General features: G+C 52.6%; 2 protein-coding genes across 2 annotated transcripts in view; one reads left to right on the top strand and one right to left on the bottom strand.

Annotated features, from left to right (window-relative positions):
* The window catches only part of PGM2L1 (phosphoglucomutase 2 like 1), a 42305-nt gene extending 35521 nt beyond the window's left edge, over window positions 1-6784 (top strand). Inside the window, exons 12-14 of the mRNA XM_061351359.1 lie at window positions 1170-1359; window positions 2291-2424; window positions 5582-6784. Of these exons, the coding sequence (XP_061207343.1) occupies window positions 1170-1359; window positions 2291-2424; window positions 5582-5684 (427 nt within the window). The 3' untranslated portion in view covers window positions 5685-6784. The remainder of the gene's footprint in view (window positions 1-1169; window positions 1360-2290; window positions 2425-5581) is intronic.
* Window positions 6785-18164: 11380 nt separating this feature from the next.
* On the bottom strand, window positions 18165-19407 carry TPBGL (trophoblast glycoprotein like). The gene has a single exon (XM_061351346.1). It carries the CDS (start codon window positions 19368-19370, stop codon window positions 18294-18296), a length of 1077 nt encoding a protein of 358 aa, XP_061207330.1. The 5' UTR covers window positions 19371-19407; the 3' UTR covers window positions 18165-18293.
* Between the last annotated feature and the right edge of the window lie 1337 nt (window positions 19408-20744).

Genomic DNA, 20744 nt, shown 5'->3' with positions numbered 1-20744 from the left:
TTCCCATTAGTATGTTCCACTTCACTCTATAGGAGCTGGGAATAATGAAGCTTTTTAATGCATCCCTCAGCTGTTTTCTCATTGCAAACTGGTTTTTTCCTGATGCTATGATGAACTACAGTCTCCAGTATTACAGATACTCCTTAAATGCTCTGTCTCCCAAAGGACTAAAGAGGCCTTTCTTACTGTGAAAGAATTTTGCACTATAGATCCACCAGATCAAACTCATTAGATTCACACTATGTCACTTGTTATCTTCTGGTGTGTGGCTGTATCTTAGTTGTGCTCTGTGTGCCTCTCTTGAAACACCATTTAGACTTCAACACAGTCTGGGGATTGTTACGTGCTGCTCTTGCAGAGGTTCGTATTAGAACAGGGGTTAAAGGAATGGCCTGTGTTCAGTAGCTACAGGCAATTCACTGCAGCAAAATGAGGAACATGTTTGTGTCACAATTAAGTTATTTGCTGTGATAAACCCTGTTCATCAGTAGAAGTTCCTGTGCTCTAATGGAACTGGCAGCACAGCTACAGCAAATCATAGAATCCCAGACTGGTTTGGGTTGAAGGGACCTTAAAACTCCTCCAGCCCCAACCCCGGCCATGAGCAGGGACCCCTTCCACTGGAGCAGCTTGCTCCAAGCCCCTGTGTCCAACCTGGCCTTGAGCACTGCCAGGGATGGGGCAGCCACAGCTTCTCTGGGCACCCTGTGCCAGCGCCTCAGCACCCTCACAGGGAAGAGCTTCTGCCTAATATCCTGCCAGCCCCGCACCTGGTGAGCCCTTACATGAGGTCTGATTTGGGGTAGTAGTTTCAACTTGGATGGACTCATCAGTCGCCTTCCTCACAGGCTGTTGAAATAATCTGTTGTTATGGCTGTGGCAGACAAGTTTTGATGGTGAGGGAATGATACTGGGTATTAATTTCCTGAAGGCTTCCAAGCCAAATGTCTGGATTTTAGTTCTTTGGAGCTCAAAACTATGCTTGAGTTTATAAAATAGCGGAAGATGATCTGAGTAATGCAGCAAAATCTGCCATTTGCCTATAAATACCTGTTCCCACAGCTGTGACAACTGCATTCTTGTATTGCTTTTCCACACAGGAGCTTTCTTTAGTTAGTAAATGTAAAGCAAACTGAGTCTGGTAACTGAAAATGTTAATCTGCTTGTAGGTACGGATACCACATATCAAAGACTTCCTATTTCTTGTGCTATGATCCTCCTACTATCAAAAGGATATTTGAGAGACTTCGGAACTTTGATGCTCCTCAGTCTTATCCCAAACTTTGTGGCGTTTACAATATCTTACATGTACGAGATGTCACCACTGGCTATGACAGCAGCCAGCCAAATAAGATATCGGTGAGTTATGAAGGACTTTTGCAGGGCAATCATGGAATGGTTTGGGTTGGGAAGGACCTTAAGATCATCCAGTTCCAACCCCCTGCCATGGGTAGGGACCCCTTCCACTGGAGCAGCTTGCTCCAAGCCCCTGTGTCCAGCCTGGCCTTGAGCACTGCCAGGGATGGGGCAGCCACAGCTTCTCTGGGCACCCTGTGCCAGCGCCTCAGCACCCTCACAGGGAAGAGCTTCTGCCTTATCTCCAGCCTGAACTTCCCCTGTTTCAGCTTGAACCCATCACCCCTTGTCCTATCACTACAGTCCCTAATGAAGAGTCCCTCCCCAGCATCCTTGTAGCCCCCTTCACACACTGGAAGCTGCTCTGAGGTCTCCACGCAGCTTCTCTTCTCCAGGCTTAACAGCCCCAATGTTCTCAGCCTGGCTCCATACAGGAGCTGCTCCAGCCCCTGAGCATCCCCGTGGCCTCCTCTGGACTTGCTCCAACAGCTCCATCCCCTCCTTATGTTGGGGACACCATTACAGCACAGAGTGTTGCAAGTGGGGTGTTGCAAGAGCAGAATAGACTTAAAAGTATTAATAAGTAATGTAAGAAAGCAAGTATTCACTTATTTTCATATAACAATGAATTGATATTATTAGTTGAAGGGAGCTTGGTGTTCTGCAACTCTGAAGCTGTCTAGCAGGCTTCCAGATGTTGGAATTCCAACTGGAGCAAGAGGCTGTTCTGTTATCCTTAAATACTGAGTCTCATCAGACTGAAATGCCTTGTTCTTGCCTTGCATTGGCTGGTGGATGTATACAGGAGGGGATTCCAGCATGTCTATTTAGCTTTGTACCTACTGAATGTTGTAGTTAACACCAGCCAAACATAAATTCACCCACTTTTGTGGAAGTTGGGGCATTGTGTAATAAATTGATGTTGGTTTTGTAGGTGCTGCCAGTGAGTAAAAGCAGCCAGATGATCACTTTTACCTTCCAAAATGGTTGCGTTGCCACCCTTCGGACAAGTGGGACAGAACCAAAGATCAAGTACTATGCAGAGATGTGTGCACTGCCTGAGCAGAGGTAAGCAGAGGGGTGCGTGCATACTGCAACATGCCTTTGGGATGAAAGTCAATAGAAAGGAACCAATTCCTTGCCTGTGATCGATTCCTCTGATACCTCCTTGGAGACCTGAGCCTCACTGACTGTTCCACCCTGTTAAACTCACCAGTGATGCACATTCCTGCTCCTAAGGGACCCCCTCTGTAGTGGATAAGACAAAGAACTGAATTTTTGGCATCTGCTGCTTGAGGAGACTCATTTATTAACCCAGTTCCTCATTCACTTCAAATTAAAGAGTGATTAAGTGCTGCTGATGGCATGTAGCTTAAACCCAGGTGAATTCTTATTGCGTTTGGGAATCTGTGTTGCTCTGAGCTACTGGAATAGTAGTAAAGGTCTGTCCCGTTTTGACAGCCACCTGGGTTAAGCTATTCCCAGTTTAAAAGAGGTGGGTGCAAATACAGGGTGTGTTTGCACCACTGAAATCAGGTGTGTGTATGAGCCTAGCTTCTCAGTCTAGTTAATGGAGAGAAGCAGCTCTTGAACTGGATTCCTAACCTGAATTGCAGCAATATCCCCCCTTTTAGACTCTGATTCCGACATTCCTGTGGAGCAGAGAGTAGAAATAATATATAGGGGCCTCTGATTTGCTGTTTCTTTCTACTTATTGGCAGGAATTCAGGCTGAGCATAGCTTTATCACTGAACGTCTTGGTCAGATTTAGGCAGTCCATGGATAGACTGTGAGTGGTAGATAGCCCTTGCTTGGAAAATGTACACGTGAGGACATACACAAATCCATGCCTAGACAGTTTTCCAGATTGCTGAAGTTTTCTTTAAATGATGGTTCATTGCTATATATAGAATTATAGAACCACAGACTGGTTTGGGTTGAAGAGACCTTAAAGCTCATCCGGTTCCAACCCCTGCCATGGACAGGGACCCCTTCCACTGGAGCAGCTTGCTCCAAGCCCCTGTGTCCAACCTGGCCTTGAGCACTGCCAGGGATGGGGCAGCCACAGCTTCTCTGGGCACCCTGTGCCAGCGCCTCAGCATCCTCATAGGAGGAACTACATGAAGGGCATCAACACATGTACGGCCTATCTTCTGCATCATGCTTTTAGTTGTTCTGTATTGACCATGGGATAACAGCAGGGCAGGGAAGTGGTGATTCTATATCCCAGTTTTCTGAGTGGCAGCTTTTGCTAGAACCTTGTTATTTATTCAGTCAGAGAGCTTTCTGCTCATGTGGCATGTGAAAGCACTTCTTATGTGGGTATGGAAGTTCTCACTTCAGTTAGAACATGTTTCCATGAACCTGGGAGTGGGCAACATCCCACTTGGTGAAAGAAAAGGTGAGGTATATTTAGGGTAAAAAGCTACACCAAAAAGGAAGAAATAAATGCCAGAAATGCTGTCTTTAACCTAATCTTAATACAAGTGAAGGCCAGACATGGGTAGTGCAGAGAAACAACAGACAGGAGGATGCTTTGCATCATTTGAGCTTCTGCTGCTGTTCATTCCGGTAAGTCAGAAAAGCACATTGACATTTAATTTTAGTTACTACCTGTGGTTAATGTCCATTATTGTCAGGAACACAAAATGGCCAACAGCATCCTGGCTTGTGTCAGCAGGGCCAGGGCAGGGATTGTGCCCCTGCACTGGGCACTGGTGAGGCTGCACCTCGGATCCTGTGCTCAGCTCTGGGCCCCTCACTGCAAGAGAGACATTGAGGGGCTGGAGCGGGGCCAGAGAAGGGAATGGAGCTGGTGCAGGGCCTGGAGCCCAAGTGTGATGGGGAAGGGCTGAGAGACCTGGGGGGTTCAGATGGAGAAGAGAAGGCTCAGGGGGGACCTGATGGCTGCCTCCAAGTGCCTGAGAGGAGGATGGAGCCAGGAGGGGCTGGGCTCTGCTCCCAAGGAACAAGGGATGGGACAAGAGGAACCGGCCTCAAGCTGCACCAGGGCAGGTTTAGATGGAGCTGAGGAGCAATTCCTGCCCCAGAGGGTGCTAAGGCATTGGAACAGGCTGCCCAGGGCAGGGCTGCAGGCACCGGCCCTGCAGGTATTTAACAGATGAATAGATGTGGCACTTAGGGACATGGGTTAGTGGTGGCCTTGGCAGTGCTGGGTTAATGGCTGGATTCAATGGCCTTAGAGGTCTTTTCCAACCTAAATGATTCTATGATTCTAAATTGAAAAGCTCTCAAGCTTCCCTGGTTCAAGGCATGAAGTGGCCTGTAGGAACCTCCAGAGGCATCCCTCCCTGTAACAGCATTGCAAATACTCTGGCTTGCTGCTTATTGATTATTCTGAAGAGCTGAACATCAGGAAAGCCAGTTTAACAACAGCATTTAGGGGTGGTTTCTTTAGAAGGAAGCGGTGACCTGAAGTGCAATGATGGATTCTCAGTTCCACAAATGAAGCAAGCAGATGTAAATAAGCCTGTTTTGCCTTCTCTCTATTAAAACCAGGCTGAGTTCCTCTCCTTCCACTGAGCCTTCTGGCACAGGGTTATGCATTTTTAAAGCAGTTTTGCAATGCATTAGTGCATGTGGATCAAATGAATGTCTGGGCATTTAAATAGGGAAAGGATCAGTGCAATACAGTGTCCTCTTCTGAGCCATGACACTTTGCCTTGATTACTCAATCCTCCTAAATGGCTCTTTAGCCAAAATACAATCAGAAACCCTAGATCATAGAATCATAGAACCGTTTGGGTTGGAATGGACCTTAAGATCATTCAGTTCCATTACCCCTTGCTATGGGCAGGGACACCTCAGCCTGGACCATGTCGCCCAAGATGGGCATCTGGCTGCTATGTAGAGGATAATATGGGGTTTCTGCCTCCTCTTGGTAGCTCATTCTTACTTTTAAACCCATTTACACTCCGTGCCTGACCAGTCTTGCATTGGTTTTGCAGGTAGGAGTTGGAGTTGTTGTGTCAGCCTGGAGCCCTCTAGTGGAGATTAATTTGTTCTTTAATTAAATGAATTTAAATTGATACTGCAGTAGTCCTCATGGAAAAGTAGCTGGTTGAAGTGAGAAGGTTGAAGTGAGAAGGTTGTGATGCTGGTAGGAAACGCAACAGCTCCATCACCATCAGATCCTGCTTTTCAGGTTGTAAATGGATGCTTGGTGTGTATCAGACCTCTGACACTGTCTTGTTCTCTTGTCTAGTGACAGAAACGTGCTGGAAGAAGAACTTCAGAAGCTGATTGAAGCTTTGATTGAGAACTTCCTTGAACCTGATAAGAATGGACTGATCTGGCGCTCGGCTTAGATCTGCTGGCCCTGGTGTTCAGAGCAGTGACCCTCTGCCCTGTGTCACAAAGGAACCAAGAACACAACTCAGTTTAATATATATGTGTGTGTGTATGTGTGTGTGTGATAAACAGCTATGGTTTTAGTCTGTAAAGGAGCATTCTTCTGTCAGGTTTTCCCCAAAAGAAAATTGGAAAAGCAAATTGGGATAAGGAAAAGGATGGAATTTCTTCCTACAGTTCTCTATCCTTTTGACCAAAAGACTTGGTTAACCTGCACCAATGCAAATGAACTGCCCTCGTAGGTTTAAGACAGATCTTAACCACTAGATCATGTCTTCAACTCATTTCAGGTACCAAGTAGCCTTTGTGTGAAAAGGCTTTCTAATCAGATAGTCACTTAAAGGAAGCAATTGCTCCAGCCTGACAAAGAAGCCTGTTTCTTCCTAGCTGTTGTGTGTGAGTGTAGGTATCATGACAGCTCTTCATTTCCCAACAAGTGGAGGTAGAGTCCAGTGCTTTGCATTCCTTGTTTAGGCAGGTTGTTCAATATGACCTTTTTCAGCTCCTGAAGTAACTTTATGGTGTTCAAGGTGCTCTTGGTGCACTGTAACTTTCCTGTGTGTATCTTACTTACTCAACGGTGTAACAATAGTGGCTCCACTTGCAGCCTGGGTTTGGATTACACAGTGCTTCCAGAGGGATAGAAACTTACTCATTCCCTGGTTAAATTGCCCATTAGAATGACTTTGCAACTGCTTTCTTTTAGCCCATGGCCTGAAGGGAGAAAGAGACCTTAAACCTTTTAGTAAAGGTGTCAAAAATCCAGTAACTTTGACTGAAAATTCCAGTTGGTGACTTTTGGGGGGGTTTATGGCTTGAATTCCTATTGTCTGTGTATTACAAAAGGAGCAGACATGGAGGTGAGACCCGGACACCATCATATTTTCTTTTCTAGTTACTAAGCCATTACTTTTTGTGATGTCTTGTAAGCTAATTTCTGTTACAGCATCAATTGCAAATACTCTTTTTTTCTCTTTTAAGGCATATTTCTAACAACTTCCCATCTGTTTCCTACATTTGCTTGAGTAAAATGGTACAGCTCATCCCTTTTTCCCCCCCAGGAAATAGGCCAGTACAGAAGTTCTCATGGGTATATCTAGGATTTCAGAAAGCAAAAGCCATGTTTTGGCATAGAAAAGCCATGAAAGATACTTTAACTGAAGCAGTGCTTGAAGGAAAACTGGGTATTGATTAACTGAGAGTAATACTTGTTAATGTGTCCTAAATGGCTATAGAAGGCTCCAGAATGAAGTCAGGATGTTCTGGATATCTCCCTGCTATCACTTCACAGTAAAAGGAATAGATAAACTCAACTCTTAAGGACTCTATTGAAGGTTATGTGAGAACCTTAATGTAAAGCTCTTGTCTTGCCACTATTGTTAAATCCCTGTTTGTCCTCTCTCTTATTATACCCTTACGGCTGGATGTCACAGGGTTGGGCAGTGGGTTTGTGTGTGTCACATTTCCACAGCTCCAAAGAGCACCAGAGGTTCATGTTGGGTATCTCAAGCTGACAGCAGCTTTGCACTATAACCGTGGAGAAGTATTTTTGCTGTATATGAATGTACATGTGCTGCAGGAGGTCTGTGTTGCACAAAGTCTTGTTGGCCACTGATATTTATTTATTACTTTCGAAGGAAATGCTTCCAGATTGTTCTGCAATGGGGTGAAATGTATCTTAATGCCAAAAAACTTGGTTGGTTTTCCTTGACTGTATATTTGACTGATGGGGGGGGGAATGGGGTGAAAGCATTTACACTTAGGGTACCCTCATGTTGTTGTACAGTGCTTGGTAGGTGTCAGGAGGTGTGAAGGTACTTCTGACTGCTGCTTTGGCTTCGGCCTTCACAAAGAGGTGCAGATCTGGATCCCAGCTGCATGAAGTTGAAGGAGGACTCATCATTCCTTCAGTGGCAGCAGAGTAAAGCCTTGGGCGGATTGGATTCGTTCTTCAATAGCCTTTTAATAATAGAGAACAAATGGCTTGGAACCTAAGTCTGAACAAAGGTAAACCCTTTACAAAGCATAGTGTGTGTGGTAAGGCCAGCTCTGTGTGTATTGTAGCAGTTAGCAGTAGGATTTATGTCTTGAGTTAACGTTGATGCTCCTGCAAAGAGCAGGAACCTACATCTTCCCCCAGGGATCTGCTTTCTAGCAGTAGACAAGTGTTATAAATGCAGTATGGAAGCAAATTGTGCTTACGTTTTCCAATCAGCATGGTAACTGTTCATAGTTTAAATCTCTTTAATAATGAAGGCAAATACAGGGAGTTTAGAACCTGGAATTCTTCTCATCCATAGATTTGAGCAGTGAGTTAGAGATGTAGTGCTTCGGGAATGACAGCAACAGGCACAACGTGTTGAATGTATTTAAGGGTATAATAGCTATTGCTGTTGTTAAGCTGCTGCTACCATTGTTTTCCTACTGTATTTGAACTGTTGGATATATTTATACTGTTCCATTTGTGGAACTCCTCCTTTATCTCCTCCCTCTGATCTCGCTTCCCTTCTATTGTGTGAAGTTGTGTAGTTATCTTACTTTGTTCTACATTGTGTTGGAGTTTGTTGGGCTTGTGCACAACCTTCTTGCAGTTGTCAGCTCTTCTTTACTGCTTTCCAGATAAGAACAAAGGCTTTCCTGACTTGAGTAGGAAGCAGATAACAGATCAAAGTACACTGTGGATGATGCTTATTGGGAGCTTCCAGTTAAAATATGCCTCTTTAGAGGCTGGTCTGCAGCCAGTCATTGGCTTTAACTGTTCTTGTACAGCCATGACTTGGGTTTAGCATTTGTTGAAGTTAGGAGGGCTCAGGTTTGCCCTTTCCCTTCTTGATGTGACAGGTTTGATCCCTGTCTCACTCAGATACGTGATGAAGTCGGTTCCCTGGGTCTAGGACAAGACATCTGTAAGCACAGGGCTGCCAGGCAGGGTTGGACATCTATAACACAGCTTTTAGCTGAGTTGTTATACAGTGTCCAGTGTGTGGCTTAAATACCTTCAAGTCCTATTCAGGGGTCTCCTCCTGCACCTCTAGAGGATGCTTCCTGCCCCAGCACGAGGGAATCTTGACTCCTGCATGGAAGAGGAGGAGGAGGGAGTTTGTTTAACACAGGGTGAATGACTGGAAGCTTCAAGCACAGCTTGAGCTGTAGCCCAAAGTCACATAGCCCCTGCTTTGTGTCCTGGTGCCCATCCAAATGGGGGTCAGTCGTGCATCACTTGCCCTTCACTTCCCTTGCCCCCAGCAGGATGCACCTCCAAGGAGCCAGGTTTGCTTTGGGCTGGGCTTTTGCCTGAGGAGCTCTCATTTCCTTAACAGCAAATACCCACCTCTTCCTTCTGAGGAGGGGAAATACTTGGGTTTGTCATCCACAAAGTAAATTGAGAGCTAGAATTCAGTGTGTTTCAGATGTTGAGGTGAGTTACAGCACCCAGTATCACTGCCTTGGGTGATGCTTGGTGGTCTTGAGCTGCTCCTGTATCTCATACCTGTATGGTGAGATCCCTGGTGTTACCCATGGTGTAGCAGTACTTGGGAAGCACTTTGTGTCCCTGCTCTGTGTGGTTCCCAAAGCATTGGGGATTTCACCTCCTGCTTTATTGAAGGGGTGTATTGAGGGAGAAGTGGAATGATGGTTTCTATCATAGGGGCATGGTGGAGCGTGTGGTCTGCTTTGGAACGCACTTGGATGTTCTCTTTAATCTGAAAACCAATATTGCCATCACTTCATTTTGTCCCCCCCTTTTTGCCCTCTCCCCAGGTAAGAGTTGGGGCTCTTTGCATGGTGATGCCTTGTTGGTTAAAAGACCCAGGACGTTCCCCATCCTCCCCTTTGCTCCTCAGTAGCTTTGTACAGAGGTGATAGGAGTTATCTCCAGTTGCATCGTTCCCCTTGTCTGAATGCTGGGCAGTTCTGGATCTGTGCTCTTGTTTACCCAGTGCCTGTTCTGTCAAACCAGGAATACTCCAGCTGCAGAGTGGGAGTTTGCACTTTCCTGAACCGTTTCTGTGTTGCTCCATGGATTCAGCTCAATGAAGTGTTGTTAACAAGTAATAAACTCTTCTCTTCGTAGTAGCAATCCTGCATCTTTCTTCTGTCTTCTTCAGTCAGATGCTGGCAGCCCAAAAGCTGAGCTGGTGGGGAACTGGTCCTGCCTTGGGTTAGGAGGAGCACTGACAGTGATGCCCCAGGACCAGCAGCGTTCCCTGAAGGAGCTTCCCTGAAGTCCTCATGATGCTGGGTGAGATCTCTCCTCTCACACCAGGATGCTGTCCCCAACAGCATCCAACCCAGAGGCAGTACCCACCCAAAGGAGAGGCTTCAGCTCCAGGGGGTTCCACCAGAGCAGTCCCAGCATCCTCTTGCTGGTCTCCTTCTGCTGGAGCCTTCACGGCCTTCTCACACTCAAAGGGAAACTGAGGCATGGAGCAAAGAACAGAAGCACCACAGGTACGGCCAAATCCAGCCCCTGTCTCCTGAGGAGCAGCTCCTGGGCTGCTTCTGGTCCCCAGCTCCTCCCTCCTCCCAAGGCTAAGCTGTCAGATGGCTTCACATGGTGCATGGAAACCCTCTCTGAAGCTGCTGGTGTGGGCATCTCCAAGGGGAGGGATGGAAGCTGCTCTGGAAGCCTGCCCCATTGGGGTGGAAAGCAGCATCTCCATGGGTTTGGGGTCCCATTGGTCCATCCTAACCCATACAGAGCAGCATCTCCATGGGTTTGGGGTCCCATTGGTCCATCCTAACCCATACAGAGCAGCATCTCCATGGGTTTGGGGTCCCATTGGTCCATCCTAACCCATACAGAGCAGCATCTCCATGGGTTTATCAGCATCTCCATGGGTTTTCCCATTGGTCCATCCTGCCCATGCAGAGCAGCATCTCCATGGATGTGGGGAACATAGAGGTACCTCCTGCCCATGCAGAGCAGTGTCTCCATGGGTTGAGGACACAATGGCCCATCCTAACCCATGCAGAGCAGCATCTCCATGGGTTGGGGTCCCAATGGTCCATCCTAACCCATACAGAGCAGCATCTCCATGGGTTTGGGGTCCCATTGGTCCATCCTAACCCATACAGAGCAGCATCTCCATGGGTTTGGGGTCCCATTGGTCCATCCTAACCCATACAGAGCAGCATCTCCATGGGTTTGGGGTCCCATTGGTCCATCCTGCCCATGCAGAGCAGCATCTCCATGGGTTTGGGGTCCCATTGGTCCATCCTGCCCACACAGAGCAGCATCTCCATGGGTTTGGGGTCCCATTGGTCCATCCTAACCCATACAGAGCAGCATCTCCATGGGTTTGGGGTCCCATTGGTCCATCCTAACCCACACAGAGCAGCATCTCCATGGGTTTGGGGTCCCATTGGTCCATCCTGCCCATACAGAGCAGCATCTCCATGGGTTTGGGGTCCCATTGGTCCATCCTGCCTGCACAGAGCAGCATCTCCATGGGTTTGGGGTCCCATTGGTCCATCCTGCCCATGCAGAGCAGCATCTCCATGGATGTGGGGAACATAGAGGTACCTCCTGCCCATGCAGAGCAGTGTCTCCATGGGTTGAGGACACAATGGCCCATCCTAACCCATGCAGAGCAGCTTCTCTGTGGGTTTGGGGTCCCCATTGGTCCATCCTAACCCATACAGAGCAGCATCTCCATGGGTTTGGAGTCCCACTGGTCCATCCTGCCCATGCAGAGGAGCACCTCCATAGGTGTGTGGGGGTCTCATGGGTCTATCCTACCTGTGCAGAGCAGCATCTCCATGGGTCCACCCTGCCCACATAGAGCAGCATCTCCTTGGATTGAGGACACAATGGCCCATCCTACCCATGCAGAGCAGCATCTCCATGGGCTTAGGGAACACAGGGGCCCATCCTGCCTATGCAGAGCAGCATCTTCATGGGTTTGGGGGTTCTGGGGTCCATCCTGCCCATACAGAGCAGCATCCTCATGGACTGAGGACACAGGGGCCCATTCTGCACATGCAAAGCAGCATCTCCATAGCTTTGGGGGCTCAGGGGCTCACTGTGCCCCTGCAGAGCAGCATCTCCAAGGTGTTGGGGTGCAGGTTCTTGACTTGCACATTATAGAGGTTATTTTAGGCTCCTCTCCATGAAGAACATGGAAAACTCCCCAAAAAAGCTACCACAGAAAAGCCCTTCTCAAGGACATCCTTGAAGCAGGAAGGTCTGGGTAAGGAGTGAATAAATGGAGCACCGTTGACCATAGGACCAGTCCCACCAGTATAAAACCACAGGAGGGGGAAGGACCTGCAGGGAAGGGACTGGTTTTGCCTCCATCGAGCTGAGGCTGAGGAGCTTCACCAATTAGGGATGATGCTGATGATCATCTAAAAATAGGGATCTGTAAATGTCAGGGCGAGTGCTTGGGGACGTGCTGGGAGGATGGAGCAGCGCAGAGGGTGCCCGTGCATCCTTATGCAGGGTGAGGGACCAGCACTGCTCTGTCCTGGGGTGATCCTGCTCATCCCGGCTCTCTGAGACCCCCAAAGCTGGCTGATGGGGATCATCATGGGCAGCTATGGCCAGAAGCTGTTTCAGCCTGATGGGAGCTGCAGAAGATCCCAGCTCTGCTTTGGATGGGAGATGGGGTGAGGCTTTGGGACACCAGTCCCTCAATGTAAGCTATTTCCCAGTGACATCTGATAGGGGAAAACCTGAGTGTCCAGAATCAGGACCATGGATGATCCCAGCCCCATGAGTTGGGTGATGTGCTCAGGACCATGGATGATCCCAGCCCCATGAGTTGGGTGATGTGCTCAGCCCCATGGATGATCCCAGCCCCATGAGTTGGGTGATGTGCTCAGGACCATGGATGATCCCAGCCCCATGAGTTGGGTGATGTGCTCAGGACCATGGATGATCCCAGCCCCATGAGTTGGGTGATGTGCTCAGCACCATGGATGATCCCAGCCCCATGAGTTGGGTGATGTGCTCAGCCCCATGGATGATCCCAGGACCATGGATGATCCCAGCCCCATGGGTGATCCCAGCCCCTTGAGTTGGGTGATGTGCTCAGCCCCATGGATGATCCCAGCCCCATGAGTTGGGTGATGTCCACCATGATATACCCCAGAGTTGGTATCCAGCCCCATATATCCAGCCCCATGAGTTGGGTGATGTGCTCAGGACCATGGATGATCCAGCCCCATGAGTTGGGTGATCTGCATGGGTCCCACCATGAGTTGGGTGATGTGCTCAGGACCATGGATGATCCCAGCCCCATGAGTTGGGTGATGTGCTCGGGACCATGGATGATCCCAGCCCCATGAGTTGGGTGATGTGCTGGGACCATGGATGATCCCAGCCCCATGAGTTGGGTGATGTGCTCAGGACCATGGATGATCCCAGCCCCATGAGTTGGGTGATGTGCTCGGGACCATGGATGATCCCAGCCCCATGAGTTGGGTGATGTGCTCAGGACCATGGATGATCCCAGCCCCATGAGTTGGGTGATGTGCTCGGGACCATGGATGATCCCAGCCCCATGAGTTGGGTGATGTGCTCGGGACCATGGATGATCCCAGCCCCATGAATTGGGTGATGTGCTCAGGACCATGGATGATCCCAGCCCCATGGGTGATCCCAGCCCCATGAGTTGGGTGATGTGCTCAGCCCCATGGGTGATCCCAGCCCCATGAGTTGGGTGATGTGCTCAGGACCATGGATGATCCCAGCCCCATGGGTGATCCCAGCCCCATGAGTTGGGTGATGTGCTCAGGACCATGGATGATCCCAGCCCCATGGGTGATCCCAGCCCCATGAGTTGGGTGATGTGCAGCCAAAACCACCTCAGAGGTGCTCTAGTGCCAAAAGGTGGACCTCAGGGGCACAGGGACACCAACGTGTTCTCCCCATGTTACCCATCACTTCCACCCCTATGAGCTTCTCCTCCATCCCACAATCCCACCTATCCCAATGTGCCAAAAACATGTTTGAAACAGCTGGGAAAGCAGGTTTATTGTGAGGAATAATCCAGATTAGGGCAAAGATCCTTCCCCATCTGCCCAGTGGTGCTGGGCCAGCTCCCAGGGGGGATGAGGGGGACCCGTGTGGCAGGGAGGGTGTGAGGATGGGGGTTCAGCCCCCTTTGGGGTGTGGGGAGCAGCCTCCCATCCAGCCCTGCTTGAGCATCGCTGCCTGGTGCTGCCTGCCCCTGCCCATCTCTGACAGGTCCCCAGCTCCCTGATGCTGCACCTCCAGCATTATCCCAACCTGGCCAATGGAAGCACTCCGGGTACATAGAAGTGATGCTGTTTAATCCCAATTTCCTTGGCAGGCTGCAGGAAGGACAAACAGAGCAGGGGCTGCTGCATCCTTGGAGCCCCGAGTTCTCAGTGAACCTCGTGAGGTTTGAACCCCATTTCTGTGTGTTTTGTGCCCAAACCCTTCTGCAACAGAAGCTGGTTCAGTTTGTGCCTCAGTTTCCCCAGTGCTTGAGGGCAGTTCCCATCTCCTTGTCTTAAAGGAATACATGAAAAGCACAGAGGTTTTCTATCCTCTGCTTAATCCCTGTTCACAGAGGATGAGGATGGAGGAACCTGGGGTGAAGCATCCCGGGGTGAGCCTGCATGGGGAGGATGAACTGTTGTTAACACTGTGCATGCTTGGAAGGAGGAGACTGATGCCCTTCCCTGCCCAAACTCAGGGTACCGCAGCCCCACATCAGCAGGGAGCAGGATGATGCTCAACCCAGGTATCACCACTTGATAAACCAAGCAGCAACCACTGCATGGGGAGGTTTGGCCTCTTCTGCACCGAGCCCATGCTCAGCATCCACGGAGCAACTTCCACTAAACCTGAGCAAAACCACACCTGGGATACCCTGGTCCAGTGACATGAGCACCTACATCCCACAGGGATGTGTGCAGGGGGAAGATGGATGGATGGATGGATGGATGGATGGATGCAGGATGCAGGCAGGGTGGCCCGGTCCAACTTCAGCCGCACCCACATCCATCCCCTTGTCTAAAACTCACTGCTTGGCTCCTGCATGGATTTTCTTTGGGAAACAAGGACAGAAAACCAGATCTGAAAGAGCAGGGGCTGCAAAGCATCAGTGACTTGAAAGCATCTCACATGCAGGGCTTTTAAATAGAGAGGTTTGGGGGTTTTCTCTCTGTTTTGGGGACGAGCCACTGCAGAGGGCTCTGAGCATCCTGCACTTGGTTCGTATCCCAGATGCTGTTTCTATCCTGCGTTTCATTCGGCTCAAGGAGCCATTGGGATGATTTTCCTCTTGGGCAACACCTCACTGGGAGGTTCATATCCCTCTTCCAGAGCCCTCTGTGGGAAGGGACCACATGGAACCATGACAGCAGCTGCCTTTGGGGACCCAAAAGCACCTTTTGGGTCTGGGTTTTGCTAATCCAGAGGTTCCCTATTCCTGATCTGTCATCCATGGGGTAAGTGCCGTATGGAATAGCATTAACATCAGCAAGCCACAGGAACTGAGCTCCCACAGCTGGTTGCCCACCCAGGCACCACATCTCACCGCTCTCATGTCACCTTCACAGGGCTTTGCATCCCCAGGGAGGGCTGGTACCCAGTGAGGATGGGGAGTGCGATGCTCCCAATATCCCACTGCGGAAAGGAGGAATATCCTCATCCCTGGAGACCAACACCCACCACAACCCTCCCTTCAACCCCAGGGAAAGCTGGAGCAACCAGCTGCCCACAACAGCCACCCCCATTCCCAAAGGGATTTGGGTCTGGATGTGCTTGGCTGCTTTCCTATCTGCCCGAAGGCAATTTCCTTCCCATTATCTATCCCCAGGCACCGGATGCTCTGATTCCTGGTCCAACAAGCACCCATCTGCCTGCAAAAGGAACCCATGGGAGTGCTCAAGGCCAGGTTGGACACAGGGGCTTGGAGCAAGCTGCTCTATGGAAGGGGTCCCTGCCTGTGGCAGGGGTTGGAACTGGAGGAGCTTTAAGGTCCCTTCAACCCAAACCATTCCATGATTCCATGAAACCCCTCCAGCTGCTTCCCCCCTCACTGCAAGATGTTAAATCCCGAGGGTTTCCCATCCTCATCCCCTTGAATTGATGCTGCTCCGCTTGCGTCGCAGCCCGGGACAGCCCTCAATGCCCAGCAGTGCTCGCTCCCGGCATGCTGTGCTCTGCCAGATGTGGCTGCCAGATGTGCAAACCCAACCCATTGCCTTTTCCCTTGCTCTGGGGCTTCATTCTGGCTGCGTGGGGATGGGAAATGGAAAGAGGAGGTGGGGAAGTGGATGGAGGCGAGAGGCAGGCTGAGATTTCTTCCCCATTAACCTCAATAACTCATTGCATGGGGTGGTGAGGTGGGGACAGAGCCCACAAGCGCATAGGATAGGGAGAAAACCTCAGGAGATGGGAGTTTCTGCTGGAGCAGCTCGTCTCTGATGAGCTGAGCCATGGATCGGGACTGAGCTCCGGTGGGGAAGCAGCTCCCTGCTCAGCAGGACCAGCCCAGAGCATCCAGGATGCTCGTTTTGACTCCTGGTGCCGTATCCCTGGCTGAGCACAGCCCAAACGCATGGCTCTGCATCAGCTCCCGTTTCCCAGTTTGCCCACCTCCATACTGGGAGAAAAAGCAAAGGGGGGAAAAGCAAAGGGATAAAATGGAAAGGACCCTGCACCAGGTCGCATCCTTCCCAGAGCCTCTGGGATGGGAATCATTGTGCTTTCCCCAGCAGAGCTTTCCACCCGGCGGCTGAATGCACACACACGGAGGCTCAGGGACCGTAAATCCCCCAAACCCCTCACTTACAAACCCAACGCACCCGATTCCTGCTGCTCCTCGCATCAGGGATCCCAAAACACCAAGCAAACACGGGGGCTGGTCCAGCACGGATGTACGGATGCAGCCTCCATCCTCACCCCTGCCCAGCTTCCCCTATCATCCTCCCAGCAGGGAGAAAGGCAAACACGGATGCATCCCAATGCAACACTTCAGCTTGAAGCCCCCACATTCAGCATTTTAAGGTGCCAGAGTGCAAAAGCTACAGCTTCACTTTGGGACCGCTGCGGGTCGCAGCCCCGCGCTGCCCATCTCTCATTGCTCCGTTCCCTCACGGATTAGGCACCAAACCACCCCGGAGATAAAACCTCCTTCAGGAAACCCATTACCTGGATAAGTTTCCTCAGCTCCAGCCCCTGTTACCAGGGAAGGATCAGGACCGGCAGAGCCCGAGCTCTGTGTGCAAACCTCTGCATCCCTGCCCACCAAACCAAGCCAGGAGAAGGAGTTTCCAAGCAGCAGCAAAACTACGGAGGAGCCCATAGGCACCTTCCTCCAGCATCAGCATCACCTCAGTCGGGGGGATACAGGGAATCATCGCAAGGAGCTCTATAGAAAATGGACCACGGAGTGGATGCAGCTTGAGATATATTTGCTCTAGGATATACACCAGCTTCTAAAGCAACCACGGGTGGGTGAAGGAGGTCGAGGGCTTTGGGCTCGCTTGGTTTAAGTTACAAAGTGCTGACACTGGTCTAGGATACATCTTAGAGTGAGAGAAGGGCTGTCCCCGCGTGCGCTGCCAGGGGAGTTTCCTACCCAGCTGCATGGTTCTGTGCCTGGGAAGAGCTGGGAATGGCATTGACCAAAATGAAGTGGATCAACGGGCTTGGAAGGGGATGCGGGTTCCAAGGGGAGCGGCCGGATGGAGCGTTTTCACCTGTCTGAAGCCAAATAAAAGGGGAGAGCATCAGGAAATGCAGTCTTGCATCTCTCAAATAGAAATCTAATAGGAAAGAGAGCTGTACATGGTCAAAGTCAGGTCCAGGCTCCAGGAGCATCCAGGAGGACAGTCTCAGGTATGGCCCGCTGCTTCCCGGGATGCGCCAAGCAAACACTCACTGTGGATCCCGCAGTCCAATGGAGAAACCATGGGAAGCTGCCCCTAATCACCCCAGGAGCATCGGGGCTGCGTGTGCTGGTATCCTGCAGGAGGGATCAGGATGTGCTTCCCCCTGCCCACGGGCACTGGGATGGGGTGAATGGATCCAGTTCTGCTTCTGGAATCAGTGCGACAGGGTCGACTGGGGCATGGGCAGGGAGAGCTGGTCCAGAGCCCTCCCAGGAGGGTGCACCCCACTCTGATGCGTCCCAGCACCCATCCCTGAGGCCGGCTCATCCTCAGACACTAGTTTTCAGTGATGCCATGGCAAGGCGATGGGAATGGGGATGGGGATGAGGACGGGGAAAGAGAAGGGGATGGGGTGTGGATGGGGATGGGCATGAGGATGGGCATGAGGATGAGGATGGGGATGAGGATGGCGAAGGAGATGGGGATGGGGTGGGGATGGGCATGGGGATGAGGATGGGGAAGGAGATGGGGATAGGGTGGGGATGGGCATGAGGTTGAGGATGGGCATGAGGATGGGGATGGGAATGGGGAAGGGGATAAGGATGGGGATGGGCATGAGGATGGGGATGATGATGGGGATGATGATAGGGATGGGGATGAGGATGGGGATGATGCCAGGAGCAGAGGTGTCGAGGTGCGGCACAGTGCTTGGATGCCGGAGCAGGGACGGTGGGATACTGAGGATGCCATCAGAGGCCGGGGGTACCAATGGCGCTGGCACAGCGTGGATCAGCGTCCTGCTCGTAGCGGTAGTGGTACCCCTCCATCTGGTCCCGACAAGCCTCGCGGAGGTTATGGAGCCAACGCTTGATGCCGCGGCGGTTCAGGTAGAGCACCATGAGGAACACGATGCCGATGAGGGCCAGGACGATGCCAAAGAAGACGTAGGAGGCCGTTTCCAACCTGCCGGGCTCGCCGCCCTCAGCATCCACACACACGAGCCCCTCGGGCCGCAGGCGCAGCAGGACGGCCCCGCGCAGCGCCGGTGGCGCGGCACAACGCAGGCTGCGGGCATCGGGAACGCGGGCAACGGCGGCGGAGCGCAGCCAGGCCAGGAAGGGGCGCAGGGCACAGTCGCAGCTCAATGGGTTGGCTCCCAACGTGAGCCTCAAGCCCCTCAAGGCCGGAGCATCCAGGCTCCGCAGCTCGGCGGCCACCAGCCGCTGCAGGGAGTTGTTGCGCAGGTCCAGCTCCTCCAAGCCGGGGGTTAAGAGGGAGGCCGGCAGCGCCCGCAGCGCGTTGCCCGCCAGCTCCAGGCGCCGCAGGCTGAGGTTGCGCATGGCCAGGGCGAGCTGGTCCTCCAACGGGGCGGCCAAGAGCGCTTGGTTGAGCTGCAGCGTGCGCAGCAGGGGCACGCCGGCGAAGGCACCGGCGGCCACCGAGAGCAGGGGGTTGTGGCTCAGGTCGAGGGTGCGCAGCGCGGGCAGCCCTTGCAGGGCCATGTCCTCGATGGTGTGGATGTTGTCGTGGCGCAGGCGGAGCAGGCGGAGGTCCGGCAGCGGGCGGGCGGCGAAGGCGGCGCGGGGCAGGACGCTCAGGTTGCTGCCGGCGATGCTGAGGTTGTGCACGGTGAGCGGCAGCTCCTTGGGCGGCTCCTCCAGCCTCTCGTACCGGCACTGGACCTGCTCCGGGGTGGCCACGCAGTAACAGGCGGAAGGGCAGCCCCCGGGGGCGGCGGCGGGGGGCACGGCCAGCGGCAGGAGCGCGAACCCCAGCCAGGGCAGCCAGAGCCCGCTGCCCGCTGCCCGCTCCTGCCTGCGGGCCATGCTCGCTGCCCGGGCATGCAGGGGAAGGGGGGGCCGGGGGGTGCCGTGGGGGGGTGGAGGGGGTGATGGAGGGTGTGGGGGGGGCCGGACCTGCCTCTCTGCACCCCCCCCCCCGGGCTCAGCTGCCTCCGGCGCCGCGCACGCACCCGGCGGCTCTGCCGGCACCACCGGACGCGCCGCTGCCCAAATCGGGCTGGGGGGGGGGGGGAGGAGGAGGAGGAGGATGGGGAGGAGGAGGAGGAGGAAGGGAATGGGTTGGGCTGCCTGGCGCTGCGGGCTGGGCGGGGGAGAGCCGCGGGCGGCTGCCGTCGGGGGGGCGCGGCTCGGCTCGGCTCCGCTCGGCTTTACTCGGCTTTACTCGGCACGGCTCCATTGAGCTCCCTTCGGCTCTGCACGGATCGGTTCGGTTCCATTCGGCTCCGCTCGGCTCGGTTCGGACCCGCTCGCAAGCGCCGGCCCCCACGGTGCCCCGCTGCTGTGGGGGGTATGGGAGGGGGGGGACACGCTCCACTGCCCTGGGGGACACTGTCCCGGGAGGGTTTGGGGGGTGACCCCATCCCCATCAAGCCCGGGAGGGGCTGGGGGCTGTCCCTGTCACCCTCCATCCCCCGGTCCCCTTCCAGCCCCGGGGAGCGTTTTGCGGCCATCCCGATCCCTTTCCAAGCCCGCGAGTATCTGGAGGCTGTCCCGGTCCTTTCCCAACATGATGGGAGCTGGGGGCTGCTGCGGTCCCCCCCACCCGGAGCCCTGGGAAGGGATAAGGTCTGTCCCAGTCCCTTTCCAGCCCATGGAGGATTAGGGGGCTCTTTCAGTCCCCTTCCAACCCTGGTCCCCACATCCGGACACCCCACAGCATCCCTGAGACACGCACAGGCAGGATCATCCCCTGCCTCCAAGTTATCGCTGCTTTCGCGTTCTGGGACTCGATCACATCATCCCTTGTGGTTGCTCATCCCCTTCCCAGCTTCGTGGGGAGCCATGCGGTCGGTCCAGCCGCCGGGATGCCAACACTCCCCGGAAAGGTGATGCTGAGGGATGGGAGGTCATTGCTTTTCTTAGCCCGGCTTGGGAAAGCAGAGCTCCCAGCTTTGTTTTCTCTTCGTTGTGTCTGCCAGGCTAATAAAAGGCATTACCTCTGCTGTGAAGCTTGTTTCGGTCTCCCTGCCATTCCAGGGGGCTATCCATGGGGATTACAATCCCAAATCCGTGAGGGATGGGCATGGGATGGGCATGGGGTTTTTGGATGCTGAGGTGATGCTGTGTTTGGAGCCAGGAGTAGCAGCATGGTCAGCAGTGGGATTTGGGTGCTGGACCCCTTCTAAATCCCAGATCTGGACTACGGGTCACATTAAATAAACTCTATCCTGGGCATAT

Source organism: Neopsephotus bourkii, unplaced genomic scaffold, assembly GCF_033783945.1.
Source record: "Neopsephotus bourkii isolate Nb327-2 ecotype Australia unplaced genomic scaffold, CSIRO-AGI_Nbou_v1 NB_580, whole genome shotgun sequence".
NCBI classification, from domain to species: domain Eukaryota; kingdom Metazoa; phylum Chordata; class Aves; order Psittaciformes; family Psittacidae; genus Neopsephotus; species Neopsephotus bourkii.
The sequence above is the reverse complement of the archived record's forward strand: the minus strand, read 5'-3'. Positions and strand labels throughout refer to the sequence as shown.